General features: G+C 42.0%; 1 protein-coding gene across 1 annotated transcript in view; it reads right to left on the bottom strand.

Annotated features, from left to right (window-relative positions):
• kcnh3 (potassium voltage-gated channel, subfamily H (eag-related), member 3) overlaps nucleotides 1-16,753 on the bottom strand; it is a 547,160-nt gene that overhangs the window by 107,616 nt on the left and 422,791 nt on the right. Inside the window, exon 8 of the mRNA XM_080198480.1 lies at nucleotides 1,839-2,123. Coding sequence (XP_080054606.1) covers nucleotides 1,839-2,123 — 285 coding nt within the window. The remainder of the gene's footprint in view (nucleotides 1-1,838; nucleotides 2,124-16,753) is intronic.

Here is a 16,753-nt window from a genome sequence, read left to right on the forward strand (position 1 = left end):
GTGGGTAAGTTGTTGGAAGGTATTTTGAGAGACAGGATCTACAGGCATTTAGAGACACAAGGACTGACTAGGGACAATCAGGATGGCTTTGTGAGTGGAAAATCATGTCTCTCAAATTTGATTGAGTTTTTTTGAAGGGATAACCAAGAAGGTGGCTGAGGACAGTGCAGTTGATATTGTCTACATGGACTTTAGCAAGGTCTTTGACAAAGTACCATATGGTAGGTTGTTGTATAAGGTTAAATCTCATGGGATCCAGGGTGAGGTAGCCAAATGGAAACAAAATTGGCTTGATTTCAGAAGACGGAGAGGATGGTTGTAGAGGGTTGTTTTTCAAACCGGAGGCCTGTGACCAACAGTGTGCCTCAGGGATTGGTTCTGGCTCCACTGTTATTTGTCATTTAATGATTTGGATGAGAATTTAGGAGCATGGTTAGTAAGTTTGCAGATGACACCAAGATTGGTGGCACAGTGGACAGTGAAGAAGGTTATCTAGGATTGCAACGGGATCGTGGTCAATTGGACCTGTGGGCTGACGAATGGCAGATGGAGTTTAATTCAGACAAATGATAGGTGATACATTTTGGTTGATCGAACCAGGGCAGGACTTATTCAGTTAATGGTGGGGCGTTGGATTCTTTTGGGACACAATCAAAATGAGAACAGGGAACGTTGGGCGAGCATCACATCACCAATGAGCAGGAGGAGGAGGAGAGTGAGGTAGAGTCTGGTGTGGGCAGGCCCACCTGGAGGACAGACATGGTCATTATCTGCTGGACAAAGGTGCAGGGCCTTGGCTGTCACAAACAGAGTGCTTGTCTGCAGCTCTTCAGAGGGAGATAAGTTCCAACATATCGGAGACTGTTGAGGCATTGTGGAGCCATGGGCAAACATGGAGCCCATGCACTGCATGTACTCTGTCATGGCTCAAGAATTTGAGTGTATGAGCTTCTCCTTTGAGAGAGTGGCTACTTTTATGGAGAACCATATGCAGCACCACTCTGAGTGGAAACAGGAGCAGTGTGCTAATTTGTACAGAAAGAGTGGCACTCTCTGTAGCATGGGCTCAGTGTTGCTGATGGTGCAGAGATGCATGCCAGCTGCATTCTAGCATGAAAGGGCACGATGAAAGAAGTGAGGCAGTCGAAGAGGCTGATGAGGGGGCCAGCCCCCAATGGATACCAGAGTCCTCACTCCCTCTGACTCAAGACCCATCCCTACCTCAAGGTCCTGAGACAGACACTGCTCCTACAGTGACACAGGTTCAGTAGCCTGTGGAAGACCCCCCCCTCCGCCATTCCTCACAACCCCAATGTCCCCCTCAGGAGTCTCACAACTAACTGTTCCCATATACAACTCTCTCAACACCAGTGATAGCAACTTAGTGCCACCGATTGAGTAGCCGAGTTGATCAGTAAATCCATTAGGCCTCATGAGTTCAGCAACTACTTAACTGGAGGGTTGTGGGTTCCTGTCTCTCTTCTTCCCTTTGAAAATTGCATGATCCAGAACCTGCACCCATGCCTGCCCCATTGGCAACTGAAAATTTAGCCCATTAACTTCATTTCTCTCACTGCAGATGATGCCCCGTGCAGAGACTTTGAAGTATTTTCTGTGTTGATTTGAAATTGTATTGTTATTTTTAAGATAAAGATTGAATTGAATCCAAAATGTCTAAATTGGGAAAATTCTGATATTTGCTAAAATCATGTTGACAAGGTTCTGTTCAAAGCTCCATGAGTTTGGTTTTGGGGATCATTCTTTCCCAAATGAGTGCAGACATTCCTGCTCAGAAGAAAAATATGCAGTGCTTATGTTAGAAAAATATGTAAACCTACCTCCTATTAACATGGTGCAAATGGAAAAAATCTTTTCAGCATCAGTGTTAGCCGACACATTCCCAAAGCCTACACTGGTTAGGCTGCTAAGTGCGAAGTAGAGTGAAGTGATGTAGGAACTTCGGATTGAGGGACCACCAAACAGTTCAAAACTGGAATTGTTTTCTCCAGAGCTGGTGTTAACGAAGGTGGTCTGGATTGTGGAGTTCACGGATGTGGAGACACTTAGTGAAGAAATGGATACATATGGAGTTCCCAATCGCTTTGCCAACTCATGAAGCCAACCTGGAAGAAATAATGGGAATGTGTATTTATTAAACTTTGCTTTGGCCCTAGATGAACATCTTTAAAAATTTATGAAAGAAATAAAGATAGTTTGCCCTGAATAGCTTTTATTTTATGAGGCATATTTTTACGTTCTGCTACGGAGGCTTATCTTGAGTTCTTCAGCTATGCAGCTGGAATTATTTAAGAATATCAGGACAACCTATGGTCTGCCACAAGTCTGTATCACAGGTGGTCTTTGTGTATTTTTCTTGCATTCAGATTTTCTACACCTTGGTGGCAGCAGTACAAATCTGCATAGAAAGAATTGGATATTCAACTATTTTATTGCCTATTTTACAAAATCCATAAGGTCACCTGCTGTGGTACTTGGAAAATCAATTTGAAACTTCATAAAATAATAAATCGGACATTTTATAACTGCAAAAAAAATGATCTGCAATGGAGTGCCACATGAGGTGAGAGTCCACTGGCCAAAATGGATGAAAACAATGATCACAAGCAAAACTTTTATAGAATCCCCAACAGTGCAGAAGGAGATCACTCGGCCTACTGGGTCTGAACTGACTTTCCAACAGAGCATCCTACCCAGGCCTTATCCCCATAATCTCACATATTTACCCCACTAATTCCCTTAACCCACACCTGGGACACTAAAGGGCAATTTATCAGGGTCAGTCCACCTGTCTACACACCTTTGGATTGTGGGAGGAAACTGAAGCACCCAGAGGAAACTCACGCAGGTGTAGGGAGAATGTGCAAACTCCACATAGATAGTCACCCAAGGCCGGAATTGAACACGAGTCCCTGGTGCCTTGATGCACTGCACCACTGTGCCACCCCTTTTTTGGCCCCTCCTTACAGAATCAACCTAAGTGCAAAATGAATCCACTTGTGATCCCCTGGTGTGGGCTCCATCAAAATACATGGTGTATCTCTTTTAAATATGGCTGGAGGATACTCGTGGTACTCTGGGAAGTATTATGTTTATACCTGTCTGATCCAGAAATTCAAGTACTTCTCTATGGGGGAGGTTGTTGCTTCTCTCTGTCCCTGATCCTGGTTCTAAAATAGTGGCTAAATGGACTATCATTTCATCGGTCCAAGAAATATCATGAATTGTTTTTTGCACTTTCAAATGGCCCAGGCCCCAACTTGGAACTGGATCTCAAGATGGGTCCCACATGTGATGACCAACGGGCTAGTACATGGCTTTTACTAGATATACCAAACATGCCCTTCCAGCATCAGGGCCCATATTTGCTCCGATCCAAACAAGGTCCCAGTGGAACACTGGAACAGGAGTAAGCCATTTAGTCCCTAAAACCCGTTTTGCCATTTATTGAGATTCTGGCTGCTCTGTTACTGCACTCCATACAACCACCTTTTCTTGATATCACAGAATAACTCTGGATAACAAAAATCTATCAATCTCAATTTCAAAGTTAGCAATTCAGCTAGGATCCCAAAGAAGACTTGAAACATTGGCTGTGATTTTCCCAAAAAATGGGAGTGATCTTACCAAAAGAATTCTAAGTGCCGAAAGAGCGTGAAAATGGGAGAAAATTGTGCCCATTTTTTGTGTGAGCTTCCCAGTGTAGTCAAATGGCTAGGAGAAATGTAATTGTCATCAGCAGGGGGAGTGGGTGGAGCCCATTCATACTGGGAAGCCAGCTGCTGAGCTCTACCGGCACCATTGTGCAGGCACCCTGATTTTCCAGTGCATTGTGTATAAGTGTCACTGTGCATGAGATCTGTAATTCTCCCTACCCGCCCAGATATTGCCAGTCTCTCCTCCCCCCCCCGCCTCAATTGTCGCATCTGATTTCTCCCCCCATCTCCTTGTACTATGGTGGTCCCCCATCCCGACTGCCCATCATGGCCCTGCCCCATTATGGGTTCACCCTTTCGGGCCCTGGCCCCTTGACACTGCCCTCACCACCAAGGGTGCCAAAAGCACCCTTGGTGGTGAAGCCATCACGTCAGGCTCCTATTGGTGGTACGTGATCCTCACCAGTGAGGACCTCCACTGGTGAGCAGGTAAGGACAAGTGAGCCTGGACGATGGCGTTCACATTGAAATTAACCAATGAATATTTAAATCAGCCTTGCGCCCTTCATGGGTATATCAGAACACCCAGAGGAATCCCACGCAGACACAGGGAGAATGTGCAAGCTCCACGCAAACAGTCACCCAAAGCCAAAATTGAAGCCTGGTCACTGGCGTTGTGAGTCAGCAATGCTAACAACTTTGCCACATCTATAATTCCTCATCTCAGTCTGTCACCTTTCTTAAAATGCAGAGTCAGATACATAATTTACCAATCTAAAGGAAGTGTCCCCAATCACGACAACTTTGGAAGATTACAGTTACAGCATCTATAATTCTTTTATCTATTTCATTTAAAACCCTTAAATAGAAATCATCTGATCCTTGGAATTTGCTGCTCTTAATGACATTAATTACTCTATTCCTGTTAGTTTGCTTTTAATAATTTGGATGAATCTGTATTAGTGGTTCAATAATTGTTTCCTTGGGATATCTGACAAGCTGACCTCTTCCTCTACTGTAAATATTGACATAAAGTAATTATTCTGCAAATCAGCCAGTTCCTTTGTTACCTATGACAATATCACCATTACTAGTTTTCAAGGGGTTAATGTTGCTTCTGACCATCCTCTTTTTTCCTAATGTAGTTATGAAATGTTTTTGTGATGGTGTTAATATTCCATATCAGTTTATTTTCAAGTTGCTTTTTTAAAATATCTCACTATCTGCTTTGTCACCTTTTCTAGCTATGCCAGCATTCACCTTCCACCCCTAACTGACCTTATGAAGGTGGTGGTGAGCCATCTTCTTGAAGCATGTGTAAGTGAGAAAATGTGAGTCCAAGTGAGAGCCTATGAGGGTGAAAGAGTGAATGTGAGACATTAAGCTGGACCAGGCACACACACTATCAGACAGAGGCTGCTTGGTGCAGGGTGTACAAACTCTCCCCCTCCTTCTTCCTCTGCAGAAACCTATTCCCTCTCCGTGCTGCGAGAGAAGGAAAATACAGGCTGAAAGGCAACCCACTTCTGACTCCTGCTTTCATGTGAATTCCACCGAGACCAGCTTGGAGTATGCTCTGCCAGAGGTGAATGCAAGATCAGTGTTGGTTAAACCAAACTCCTTAGCTTGACCCTAGTTCAAGTATTTCTATATTTAAGATTTCCAGCCTCTGCAGTACTTTGCTATCCTATTGTATGCTACATGCTAGACATTTGTAGTGTGGTTAGTTTCAATTTAAAATGAGAAAATACTAATCAATCAATGCAAAGCATGATTTTCTGTTAGAAAAAGCCCATTTTTGTGGATACAAAAGCACATTATTGCAGCTGAATTAGTCGTAGAATCATACAGCACAGAAACATGGCCCACCGTGTATATGCTAACCATTAAATACCAATCTGTACTAATCCCATTTGCCAGCACTTAATTTTTCTATAATTTTGTCTTTTAACTCTACAATTTTGTCTTTTAAAAAGCATTTAGACAGTTACATAGGTAAAATGGTTATAGAGGGATATGGGCCAAATGTGGACAATTGGAACTAGCTTAGGGTTTAAAAAAAAGGGCAGCAGGGACAAGTTGGGCCAAAGGGCCTGTTTCTATGCTTAAACCTCTATGACTCTATGACACTTAGTCCATAGCTTACTCAACTTTGGCAATTTAAGGGCTCTTCCAGATGTTTCTTAAATATTGCGAGAGTACCTGCCCCCATCACCCTCTCGGGCAGCACATTCCATACTTCCAGCACCCTCTCCATGAAAACAGCTTTCCTCAGATTCCCTCTAAACCACATACTCCTCACCTTAAACCTATGCCCTCTGGTCTTAACATCTTTGATGTGGATATGCCGGCGTTGGACTGGGGTAAACACAGTAAAAAGTCTGACAACACCAGGTTTCAGTCCAACCTATTTATTTGATAGTAAATTCACTAGCTTTGAAGCTTGTGAATTTACTATCAAATAAATCGGTTGGACTGAAACCTGATGTTGTCAGACTTTTTACTGTCTTAACATCTTTGCCATGGGGAAAGATTCTTCTGATCCACTCTGTATGTGCCTCTCATAATTTTGTACACCTCTATCAGGTCCCCCCTCAGCCTCCTCTACTCCAGGGAAAACAAATCCAGACTATCCAGTCTCTCCTTAAAGCTGAAACTTTTCATCCCAGGCAACATCCTGGTGAATCTCCTCTGCATCCTCTCCAGTGGAATCACATTCTTCTGATAGTGTGGCAACCAGAACATTATACAATATTCCACCTGTGATCTAACCAATGTCTTATAAAACTGTACTAATCCCTTACTCCTCCTATATTCTATGTCCCAGTTAATGAAGGTGAGCATTCTGTATATCTTATTCACCACCCTGTCTACCTGTGCTGTCACCTTCAGGGATCTATGGACTTGTACACCAAAGGTCTCTTTGTTCGTCAATATTTTCAAGGGATCTACCATTCATTGTATACATCTCCAACCTTACTAGATCTCTCAAATTACATCACTTCACATTTATCAGGATTAAATTCCATCTGCCATTGTTCAGCTCCACTTACCAGCTGATCAATATCAGTCCATAGCCTAAGACTATTCTCCTCACTATCAACAATGCCACCAATTTTCATGTCATCTACAAACTTACTAATTATGTCTTCTACATCTCCATCCAAGTCATTAATGTATATAACAAATAGAAAGGGTTCCAGCACTGCTTCCCTTGATAGACCACTGGTAACAGGCTTCTAATCACAAAAGATTGGACCCCAAAAACTGTCCCAATGTCCAAAAATCTAAAATCCTCCCTCCTACATCACCTTTTTAGCCACTTAGCTTATTCCTGTTTCCTTTCTTGAATAAAGGTAGCACATTAGCTATCCTCCAATGATCTGGCACTTCATCTGTGGCCAACAAAGATTTAAATATCTCTGGTAGGGTGCCTACAATCTCCTCCTTGCTTCCCAAAGCAGCCTGTGATATATCTCATCAGGCCCTGGGGTTTATGCACTATTATGCCAAAACATCTAATATCTCCTCCTTTAATCTTAACGTGCTCTAGAATTACCATCTCAATTGAAATCTCCAGCTTTAATGGCTTTCTTACAGATGAAAAATATTCATTTAAGACTCCGCTGACATTCTCTGGCTCCATTCATAGATTGCCCCTTTGATCTATCTTCCACTTCCTATATTCAGTATTGTGTGGCACCGGAAGTGCTCAGAGATTACAATCTTAGAAGTCCAATCACAAATGCAATCCTCCAACCCTTTGCTTCCAATTAACAAGCCAATTTTGGATCCAAATTGCCAACTTACCTTAGATCCCATGGGCTCTAACGTTTTGGTCTAGCCTTCCATGTGGGACAACGTCAAAGACCTTACTATGTAAACCACATCAACAGCGCTATCCTCATCAATATATTTCATTACCATAAAAACCCTACAGTGCAGAAAGAGGCCATTCAGCCCATCGAGTCTGCAACGACAACAATCCCACCCAGGCCCTATCCCCGTATCCCTACATACTTACCTGTTAATCCCTCTAACCTAGGCATCCTGGGACACTAAGGGGCAATTTAGCATGGCCAATCAAACTAACCCACACATCTTTGGACTGTGGGAGGAAACCGGAGCACCCGGAGGAAACCCACGCAGACACGGGGAGAATGTGCAAACTCCGCACAGACAGTGACCCGAGCCAGGAATCGAACCCAGGCCCCTAGGGCTGTGAAGCAGCAGTGCTAACCACTATGCTACCGTGCCACCCTTTTTTTCTAAATTGAAATTCCAGCAACTGCCATGGTGGGATTTGAACTCATGTCCTCAGAACATTAGCCTGGGTCTCTGGATCACTGGTGTAGTGACATTATCATGGTGCCACTATCAACACTCCAGCCCCCTTTGGAAAAATTACCTTTTCCAAAAATTCAATTAAATTAGTTAGATCTCCCACCAACAAATCTGTGCTATCCCTAATCAATCTCTGTCTTTCCAAGTTGATTAATCTTGTCCCTCAGAATTTTTTCCAACAACTTACCTACCATTGATGTTACATTAATTGGCCTGTAATTGCCTGTCTTATTCCTGTTTCCTTTCTTGAATAAAGGTAGCACATTAGCTTTCCTCCAATCATCTGGCACTTCATCTGTGGCCAACAAAAATTTAAATATCTCTGGCAGTGTGCCTACAATCTCCTCCTTGCCTCCCAAAGCAGCCTGCGATATATCTCATCAGGCCCTGGGGTTTATGCACCATTATGCCAAAACATCTAATATCTCCTCCTTTAATCTTAACGTGCTCTAGAATTTCACCATCTCAATTGAAATCTCCAGCTATAATGGCTTTCTTACAAATGAAAAATATTCATTTAAGACTTCGCTGACATTCTCTGGCTCCATGCATAGATTTGCCCTTTGATCTCTAATGGACTCCACTCTTTCCCTGCTCATCCTCTTACTTTTAATATTCTTACAAAATACCTTGGGGTTTTCCTTCATTTTATCTGCTAATGATATTCTGTGGCCCCTCTTTATCCCCTTAATTTTTTTTAAGCACTCCTACACATTCTATACTCCTGACGGGCCTTCCTGTTTTCTGAGCTTTATACCTTCCCTGGGCTTCCTTTTTTTCTTTATCAAACCCTCAACATCCTTTGACATCCAGAGTTCTCTGAACTTGCTGCCCTTTCCCTTTACACTTAGAGGAACAAGTTGGCCCTGAACTCTCACTATCTCAAAATGTGGATCTACCTGCAAGTGGCTGCTCCACGTCTCTGTTTGCCAGATCCCCTGCCCTCTCAACCTTGCCTCTTGCCTGGGAGGCGGTGATCCTCAGGTTAAATTATCACTAGTCAGTTTCCCCCCTCAAAGGGGAGAGCACCCTATGGCCATCTGGGACAACGGCAACAATACTTTACTTGAATGATATTGAAATTGGCTTTCCCCCAATTCAGACACTTGGACTGCAATTTTCTGGCTGTGTTGTCCCTGGCACAGAATGAGTTAGAGAGGAGCCGGGTTAAACAATTGCGGTGAGTAATTTAACGCATTCTGTGCTGCTGTGAAACTTCATTGGTGTCATCCCACCCACTGTTTCCAGATGTAATCAGTAAGGGCCTGGGTCGTATGCTCTTTTGGAGACTTGATGCAGACCTGATGGACTGAATGGCCTCCTTCTGCACAGGGATTTCATGATTCTAGGAAAATCAGGAATTGGAAATTGTCTTAAATGGAACAAAAAGATTAAGTTATAATAAAGGAGAATGAAGGTTTTGGGTTTTTACTTAAATCAGAGTTTTGAGCTTGTGGTGCTCTGCTGCTTCGAGAAGCTGTAGCTACGATACAAAACTGAGAATTATTTGTTTGAGATTTATGAGTTGTGACAACAAGTACGTTCTGCTTGGTTTATCTGGATGCTCATAGGGTTGTTTTATCATTGTTTTGGGCTACTTTTGTGAAGGTTCATCTTTCTGGAGAATTAATCTTATCTTTAGCTTTTAATTACATGATTCGGGAAGGTTAAGAACAGAACCACAAGACTGCTTATGGAATGAATTTTGGTTATTGTTGTTTTAATGCACATACTATGCTTCTCTGCTTGTGAATGGATGATATTTGTGGGTTGCATGTCTCAGGTTATAATGTTTTCTGTCTGATATTGTGATTGTAAATACATATGTGAGAATGAGATAGTTTTAATTTGATAGGGTTAATTAAAATTTGGGATATTTGAAAGGATAATGACAAATCCTGTTCTGGATTTATCTTGGGTTAAACTTCTTGTCAGGTCAAAAGATATATTCCTGACACAATTGGCACAATGAAAATGAAAATTCAGGAATTGGATACCGAGAAAAGAGTTTAAAAGGAGAGATTGTTGAATGAGAGTCCTAGATCATGTGCTTGTTAGATTAAAACAGAAGAATAGTGATGATGTAATGACGTCCATTTGAGAACTTTCACTTTATTCCTTTTCAAACTAGCAAACAGCTGAAGAAACTTCAAAACTTCTGAAAATTCATTTGTAGGCTTTCAATATTGCCATAATAGTCAGCCTGATTCCAAATCTGGTAAAATGGGAGAAGGCATCTATTAAGGAGCTACAAAAGGCAGAATAGATGAGGGAGTCCGAGGTTGCATTCTCAACTATATTTATGGACAAGGGAAACAAGTGGGATATATGAATGTTGAAGGAAAGGACCATACATATGATGTGTAAATGAAAGATGAAGAACTGAACAGGGTGAGAGGGAGGCTGGGGGTGAGAGGGAGGCTGGGGGTGAGAGGGAGGCTGGGAGGGGGCGGGGGATGTAACCTTGTTTGTCAATGGGCTCTGGCAGAGTGAATGGAGAGCCCAGAACATTTTGGGTGATAGTTGAACAGAGTAGGATGAAGTTAAAGGTGGTATATATTTGATGGATAATGAGAGTGATAATGATGGTAAAGCAAAACAAGCATTTAAAGTGAGTCTAAATTGACAATAAAAAGACATACATATGGTTTAGGTGATTTCTATGGATAGAAGAACAAAGTTTCTTTTGAAGAGAAGAGATAGACATTAATAGCCACAACACTGTTAGAAATTGTGACAATACTAAAATGTGAAGAACTTGTTGTTCACAAGTTACCATTAAAAATAATGCAATTTAAAGCAAAGAACATGGGTTCAAATTATGTTACTGCCCAGAATCACACACAAATAGTTAATTTCTGCTTTAATGATATTAAGAAGCAAACTGGTAGGATTAAGAAATTGAGAGTAGAAGATAGAGTGGAAACCAAACAGCAAATGGAACTTGGGAATTGGGTGCAATTCAATTCAATGGAACATTTCAATCTGACACTGATGTATATTCCAGCGAAAGTATAGATAAGCTAGTAAATTGCTAGTTTTCTCTTGGTGATACTGGTGTCTTTGTCTGTGTCGTTTTTGTTTAAAAGAACAAAATTTGATATTCTAACTGCCTCCTGTGGCATCAGGACCATAGGTGGGAAATGAGCAAAGACTTCAAGATCTTTAGATAAGATCACTGACAGTCAAGAAGTTATTGGCATGATATTAAGATACTGCATAAGTGTGAATAATTAACACATTGAAGACCATGTCTTAGACATGCACACTACTTGACAAGCAACATGGCATGAAATGGCTATGGGGTCAGTAGAGTGAAACAACGCCAATAAATGATCAAGGCACTGGCACATACTCCATTAGGAAACTGATCTCAAAACAATTGGGATAGAATTGAACACAACAGTACCTGTCAGGAAAAATGATGAACAAAATTATAGTGAGAGGGTAAATAATTTGGATGGGATCAATTAAGGGCCTGGTAGCAACAAAACTTGGCGAGAAATGTCCATAAGATGGAGAACTGAAGAATATTTCAAGTCCATGCATGATGTTATTTTGAATAATATTGAGTGAGGTGATCTGCAGGTGGAAAGTGGCAAGGAGAAAGGAGCATCAATCTAATTATTCAGAGGTCACATTCAAATTACAATAGATTATGGAATATTAGTGAAGTTTAATACAAATTAAGTGAAGAGGAAGCTGGAATCTAAAAAAAAGTGGATTTTCGAGCTAGAGAAGAGAAAGAGAGTGATCAAGAATAATAATGAGACAAGATGTAAGCTAATTTCCCCACTTTCGTATGGGAACCTGGCCTTGTGATCCAGTATTGTCAAGACCTATGTACATGTGTAATAGACAGACTTGGTTGTGTTGATGTTAGATGTTATAATCTTAATAACTGTTGATATCAAAAACTTACCCAATGTCCAAATATTGTAGCAATCTCCCATGGAGCCTGCCCCACCCAGCTGATCATGGGAATCAGGTAGGAGGCAGCAGTGCGTCATGAGCAATTGGAGTAATGGTGAAGGATCAAACCAACAACAGCAACAAGTCAAGAGACATCAATATAAAAGCAGTAATGGGAAAAAACAGAAAAAGCTCTTAACTGAAAATGTAAGTTGGCATGTTGCTTCTCTAATTTACAAAATATCTAATTCATCAGTTTACCTCGATAAGGGAGAAACATTGCAATCCACAAGGAGAGGTTGATTATTGAAAAGCCCAATGCCATTTCATGTTCCAGTCTAGAATTAAATCTAAAATTAAAAGTCTAATGATAACTATGAAATCATTGTTGAGTGTTGTAAAAACCCATCTGATCCCCTTAGGGAATCTGTTATCCTTATCTGGTTGGCCTACATGTACATAGCAATATGGTTGTCTCGGAAATGGCCTCCCAATAGTATCAAATCACTTTGAAGTCAATAAGAAATGAAACCAGATGGACTACCCAGCATCAAACTAGACAAAGTCCTCTTTACTATCATTTAGGGGATTGTGCCTAAATTGGGAGAGCTGTTTCACAGCGAGTCAAGCACCGGCCTGACATAGTTATACTCATGGAACCAAACCTTACAAATGATGCCCCAAACCACCATCACCATCCTTAGGTATATTCTGTCCCACTGGCAGCTTAGACCCAGCAGAGGTGGCAGCACAGTAGTATATAGTTAGGAGGAAATGGTCCTAGGAATCCTCAACATTGACTTCAGACCCCTAGGAATCCTGACTCCCAAAGTATGTCCACTATCTACAAGATGCAAGTCAGGAGTGTGATGGAATACTTGCTACTTGCCTGGATGACTGTAGCTCCATTCAGGGTAAAACAGCCCACTAGATTGGCATTCCATCCACAAATATTCATTCCCTCCATCACTGACGCACAGTGGCAGCAGTGTGTGCTATCTACAAGATGCAGTGCAAGAACTCACCAAGGCTACTTAGGCAGCACTTCTCAAATCCACAACTGCTGCCATATAGAAGGACAAGAGCAGCAGGCACATGGGAACACTACCATAGAGTAATAGAGGTTTACAGCATGAAAACAGGCCCTTCGGCTCAACTTGTCCATGCCACCTTTTTTTTAAACCCCTAAGCTAATCCCAATTACCCGCATTTGGCCCATATCCCCCTATACCCATTGTACCCATGTAACGATCTAAATGCTTTTTAAAAGACAAAATTGTCCCTGCCTCTACTACTACCTCTGGCAGCTTGTTCCAGACACTCACCACGCTCTGTGTGAAAAAATTGCCCCTCTGGACACTTTTGTATCTCTCCCCTCTCATCTTAAACCTATGCCCTCTAGTTTTAGACTCCCTTACCTTTGGGAAAAGATATTGAGTATCTAGTTGATCTGTGCCCCTCATTATTTTGTAGACCTCTATAAGATCACCCCTCAGCCTCCTATGCTCCAGAGAAAAAAGTTCCAGTCTATCCAGCAGAGACTATTTCCTCGGGTGGATGTAGCTGTTACTAGGGGGCACAACTTTAAGGTTCATGGTGGGAGATATAGGAGGGATATCCGAGGTAGGTTCTTTACTCAGAGAGTGGTTGGAGTGTGGAAAGCACTGCCTGCTGTGATAGTGGAGTCGGACACTTTCGGAACTTTCATGCGGTTATTGGATAGGCACATGGAACACACCAGAATGATAGGGAGTGGGATAACTTGATCTTGGGTTCCGACATAGCTCGGCACAATATTGAGGGCCAAAGGCCCTGTACTGTGCTGTATTGTTCTATGTTTTCTCCTTATAACTGAATCCATCAAGTCCTGGTAGCATCCTAGTAAATCTTTTCTGCACTCTTTCTAGTTTAATAATATCCTTTCTATAATAGAGTGACCAGAATTGTGCATAGTATTCCAAGTATGGCCTTAAATGTCTTGTACAATTTCAACAAGACATTACAACACCTGTATTCAGTGTTCGGACCGATGACATCAATCATGCCGAATGCCTTCTTTACCACTCTGTCCACCTGTGACTCCACTTTCAAGGAGCTATAAACACGTACCCCTAGATCTCTTTGATCTGTAACTCTCCCCAACGCCCTACCATTAACTGAATAAGGCTGTTCTCCTCCAAGTTACTCACTACCCTGACTTGGAAATATATCACTATTCCTCCACTAACATTGGGCCCTAATCCTGGAACTCCCTCCCAAACAGCCTTTTGGGTATTCCTACACTACATGGACTGCCAATGGTTCAAGAATGCAGCTCACCACCATCTTTTCAGCAGCAATTAGGGATGGGTAATAAATGATCGCCTAGCCAGAGATGTCCACATTCCATGAATGAACGATGAAAAGTCTAGATAGAGGAGAACTTGCAGGTGGTGTTGTTCCCAAGTGCTCTGTTGCTCTTGTTCTTCTTGGTAATAGTAGTCATAGGTTTTGAGGTGCTATCGAAGGAAACCTTGTTGACTTGCTGCAGTGTATCCTGTAAATGATCCACACTGACGCCATGTTGGAGGGAGTGAAGGTTTAAGTTGGTAAATGGATGCCAATTAAATGGATTGCTTTGTTCTGTATGCTTTTGAGTTTCTTGAGTGCTGTTGAAGCTGCACTAATCGAGACAAGTAGGGAATATTCCAACAGACTCCTTATTAGTGTCTTGTAGGCAATGGTCGGTTTTGGAGAGTCAGGGAATGAGTTACCCTTACCAACCTCTGTCATACTTTGTAGCCACATTTTTATTTAGTTGGTTCAGTCAGTTAAATTTCTGGTCAATAGTAGCTCCCATGTTATTAATGCTGGGGATTCAGCAATGGTGATGTCATTTCATGAGGTGATGGTTAGATTCCCTCTTGTTGACAATCATTGGCAGGCAGTTGTGTGACATGTATTACGTGCCACTTGTTAGCCCAAGTCCGGATATTATCCAGGTCTTGCTGCATTTGGACATGAATCATCAAATCCCTATAATGCAGAAGGAGGCCATTTGGCCCATCGAGTCTGCACTGACTCAAAATACCATCAGACCCCATCCCGATAGCTTCATTTATTTACCCTGCTAGCCCCCTGACACTAAGGGGCAATTTACTATTGCCAATCAACCTAACCCACACATCTTTGGAGTGTGGGAAGAAACCAGGGCATCTGGAGGAAACCCACACAGACACTGGGAGAATGTGCAAACTCCACTCCGATAGTCACCCAATGCTGGAATTGAACCCAGGTCCCTGGCATTGTGAGGCCACCCTGCTTCAGTACTTGAGGAGTCACAAATGGTGCTGAACAATCATTAGCAAACATTCTGACATCTGGCCTTATGATGGAAGGAAAGTCATTGATGAAGCAGCGGAAGATGGTTGGACCTAGGACACCAAACAGCGATGTTTCCGGACAGGGGTTATTGACATCCAACAACCACAATCGTCTTCCTTTGTGCCAAGTATGATTCCAACCAGCAGAGTGTTTTCCCCTTAATTCCCATTGACTCTAGTTTAGTTTGGGCTTCTTGACACCACATTCAATTAAACGTTGTCTTGATCTCAAAGGCAATCATTCTCAACAGACCACTGGAATTTGTGCAAGTTTTAACCAAGGCTGGAATGAGTGTCATTGAATGTCAAGGAGAGATGGTTAGATTCTCTTTTGTTGATAATGGTCATTGCCTGGTGACATGCATGTTACTCACCTCTTCTCAGTTCAAGCCTGAGTTTTGTCTAGCTCTTTCTGCATGTGGACACAATATCGTTATTTGAGGAGTTATATATCAAATTGAACATTCTGAAATCATTAGTTGAATCATTGAAATCATTGAAGCTGTAGATGACTGTGCCTAGGACACTACCTTGAGATTTAATTGAGGAGTATAAAAGTGTCCAGAGAGTGGGGACAGGAAGGAGCTATTTCACTTAGCAGTGAGGTTAATAACCAGGGGACATAGATCTAAAGTAACTTGCAGGAGGATTAGAAGGGAGTGGAGAGAAAGCTTTCCAACCAGAGGGTGAGAGGGGTCTGGAACTCACTGCCTGAGATGATGGCGGTGGCAGATATTCTCATTATATTTAAAAAGTACTTTGATGTAGACTTTTACGTGCTGTAACCTACAGGGCTAAGCGAAAAGTGATAATAGGTTGTATAGCTTTTATGTGCCTGGCACAGATGCAATAGGTCAAATAACCTCTGTGTTGTAAACATTTTGTTTCTATATAAATCAGCCTGTGAGCGGAATAGCCTTTTTCTGTATTGTAGAAGTCTATGCCTCAGAAATCATTTACAGGCAACCCCCCATTTTGACACATTCTGAAAGCACGTTCTTATTTTTGCATAGTTGATAAATTAGGGATTTTCCCCAACAGTGCTGCCACTATTTTTATATTAGCATGGTTGCTGAACATGCTCAGTCTTTAAAAAAGGAAACTGCTTCCTCTCCCAACTCATTTTTTTGTCCCCCACTCTCCTGCTTGCCAACCCTCCTGACTTGTTATCTCCCTTCACAACCCTCCTGCTCCCCAATCTTTCCCTGCAACTCTTTGTTTAAGAAGGGCTGCAGGGAGAAGCCTAGGAACTATAGGTCAGTGAGCCCAGCGTCTGTAGTGGGTAAGTTATTGGAAGGTATTTTGAGAGACAGGATCTACAGGCATTTAGAGACACATGTATTGATTAGGGACAGTCAGATGTGAATGGAAAATCAGATCTCATGAACTTGATTGAGTTTTTTGGAGGGATAACCAAGAAGGTAGATGAGGCCATTGCAGTCAATGTTGTCTACATGGACT

The sequence above is a fragment of the Carcharhinus amblyrhynchos genome, chromosome 11 (genome assembly GCF_965287045.1).
Source record: "Carcharhinus amblyrhynchos chromosome 11, sCarAmb.v2.hapA, whole genome shotgun sequence".
Taxonomy (NCBI): Eukaryota; Metazoa; Chordata; class Chondrichthyes; order Carcharhiniformes; family Carcharhinidae; genus Carcharhinus; species Carcharhinus amblyrhynchos.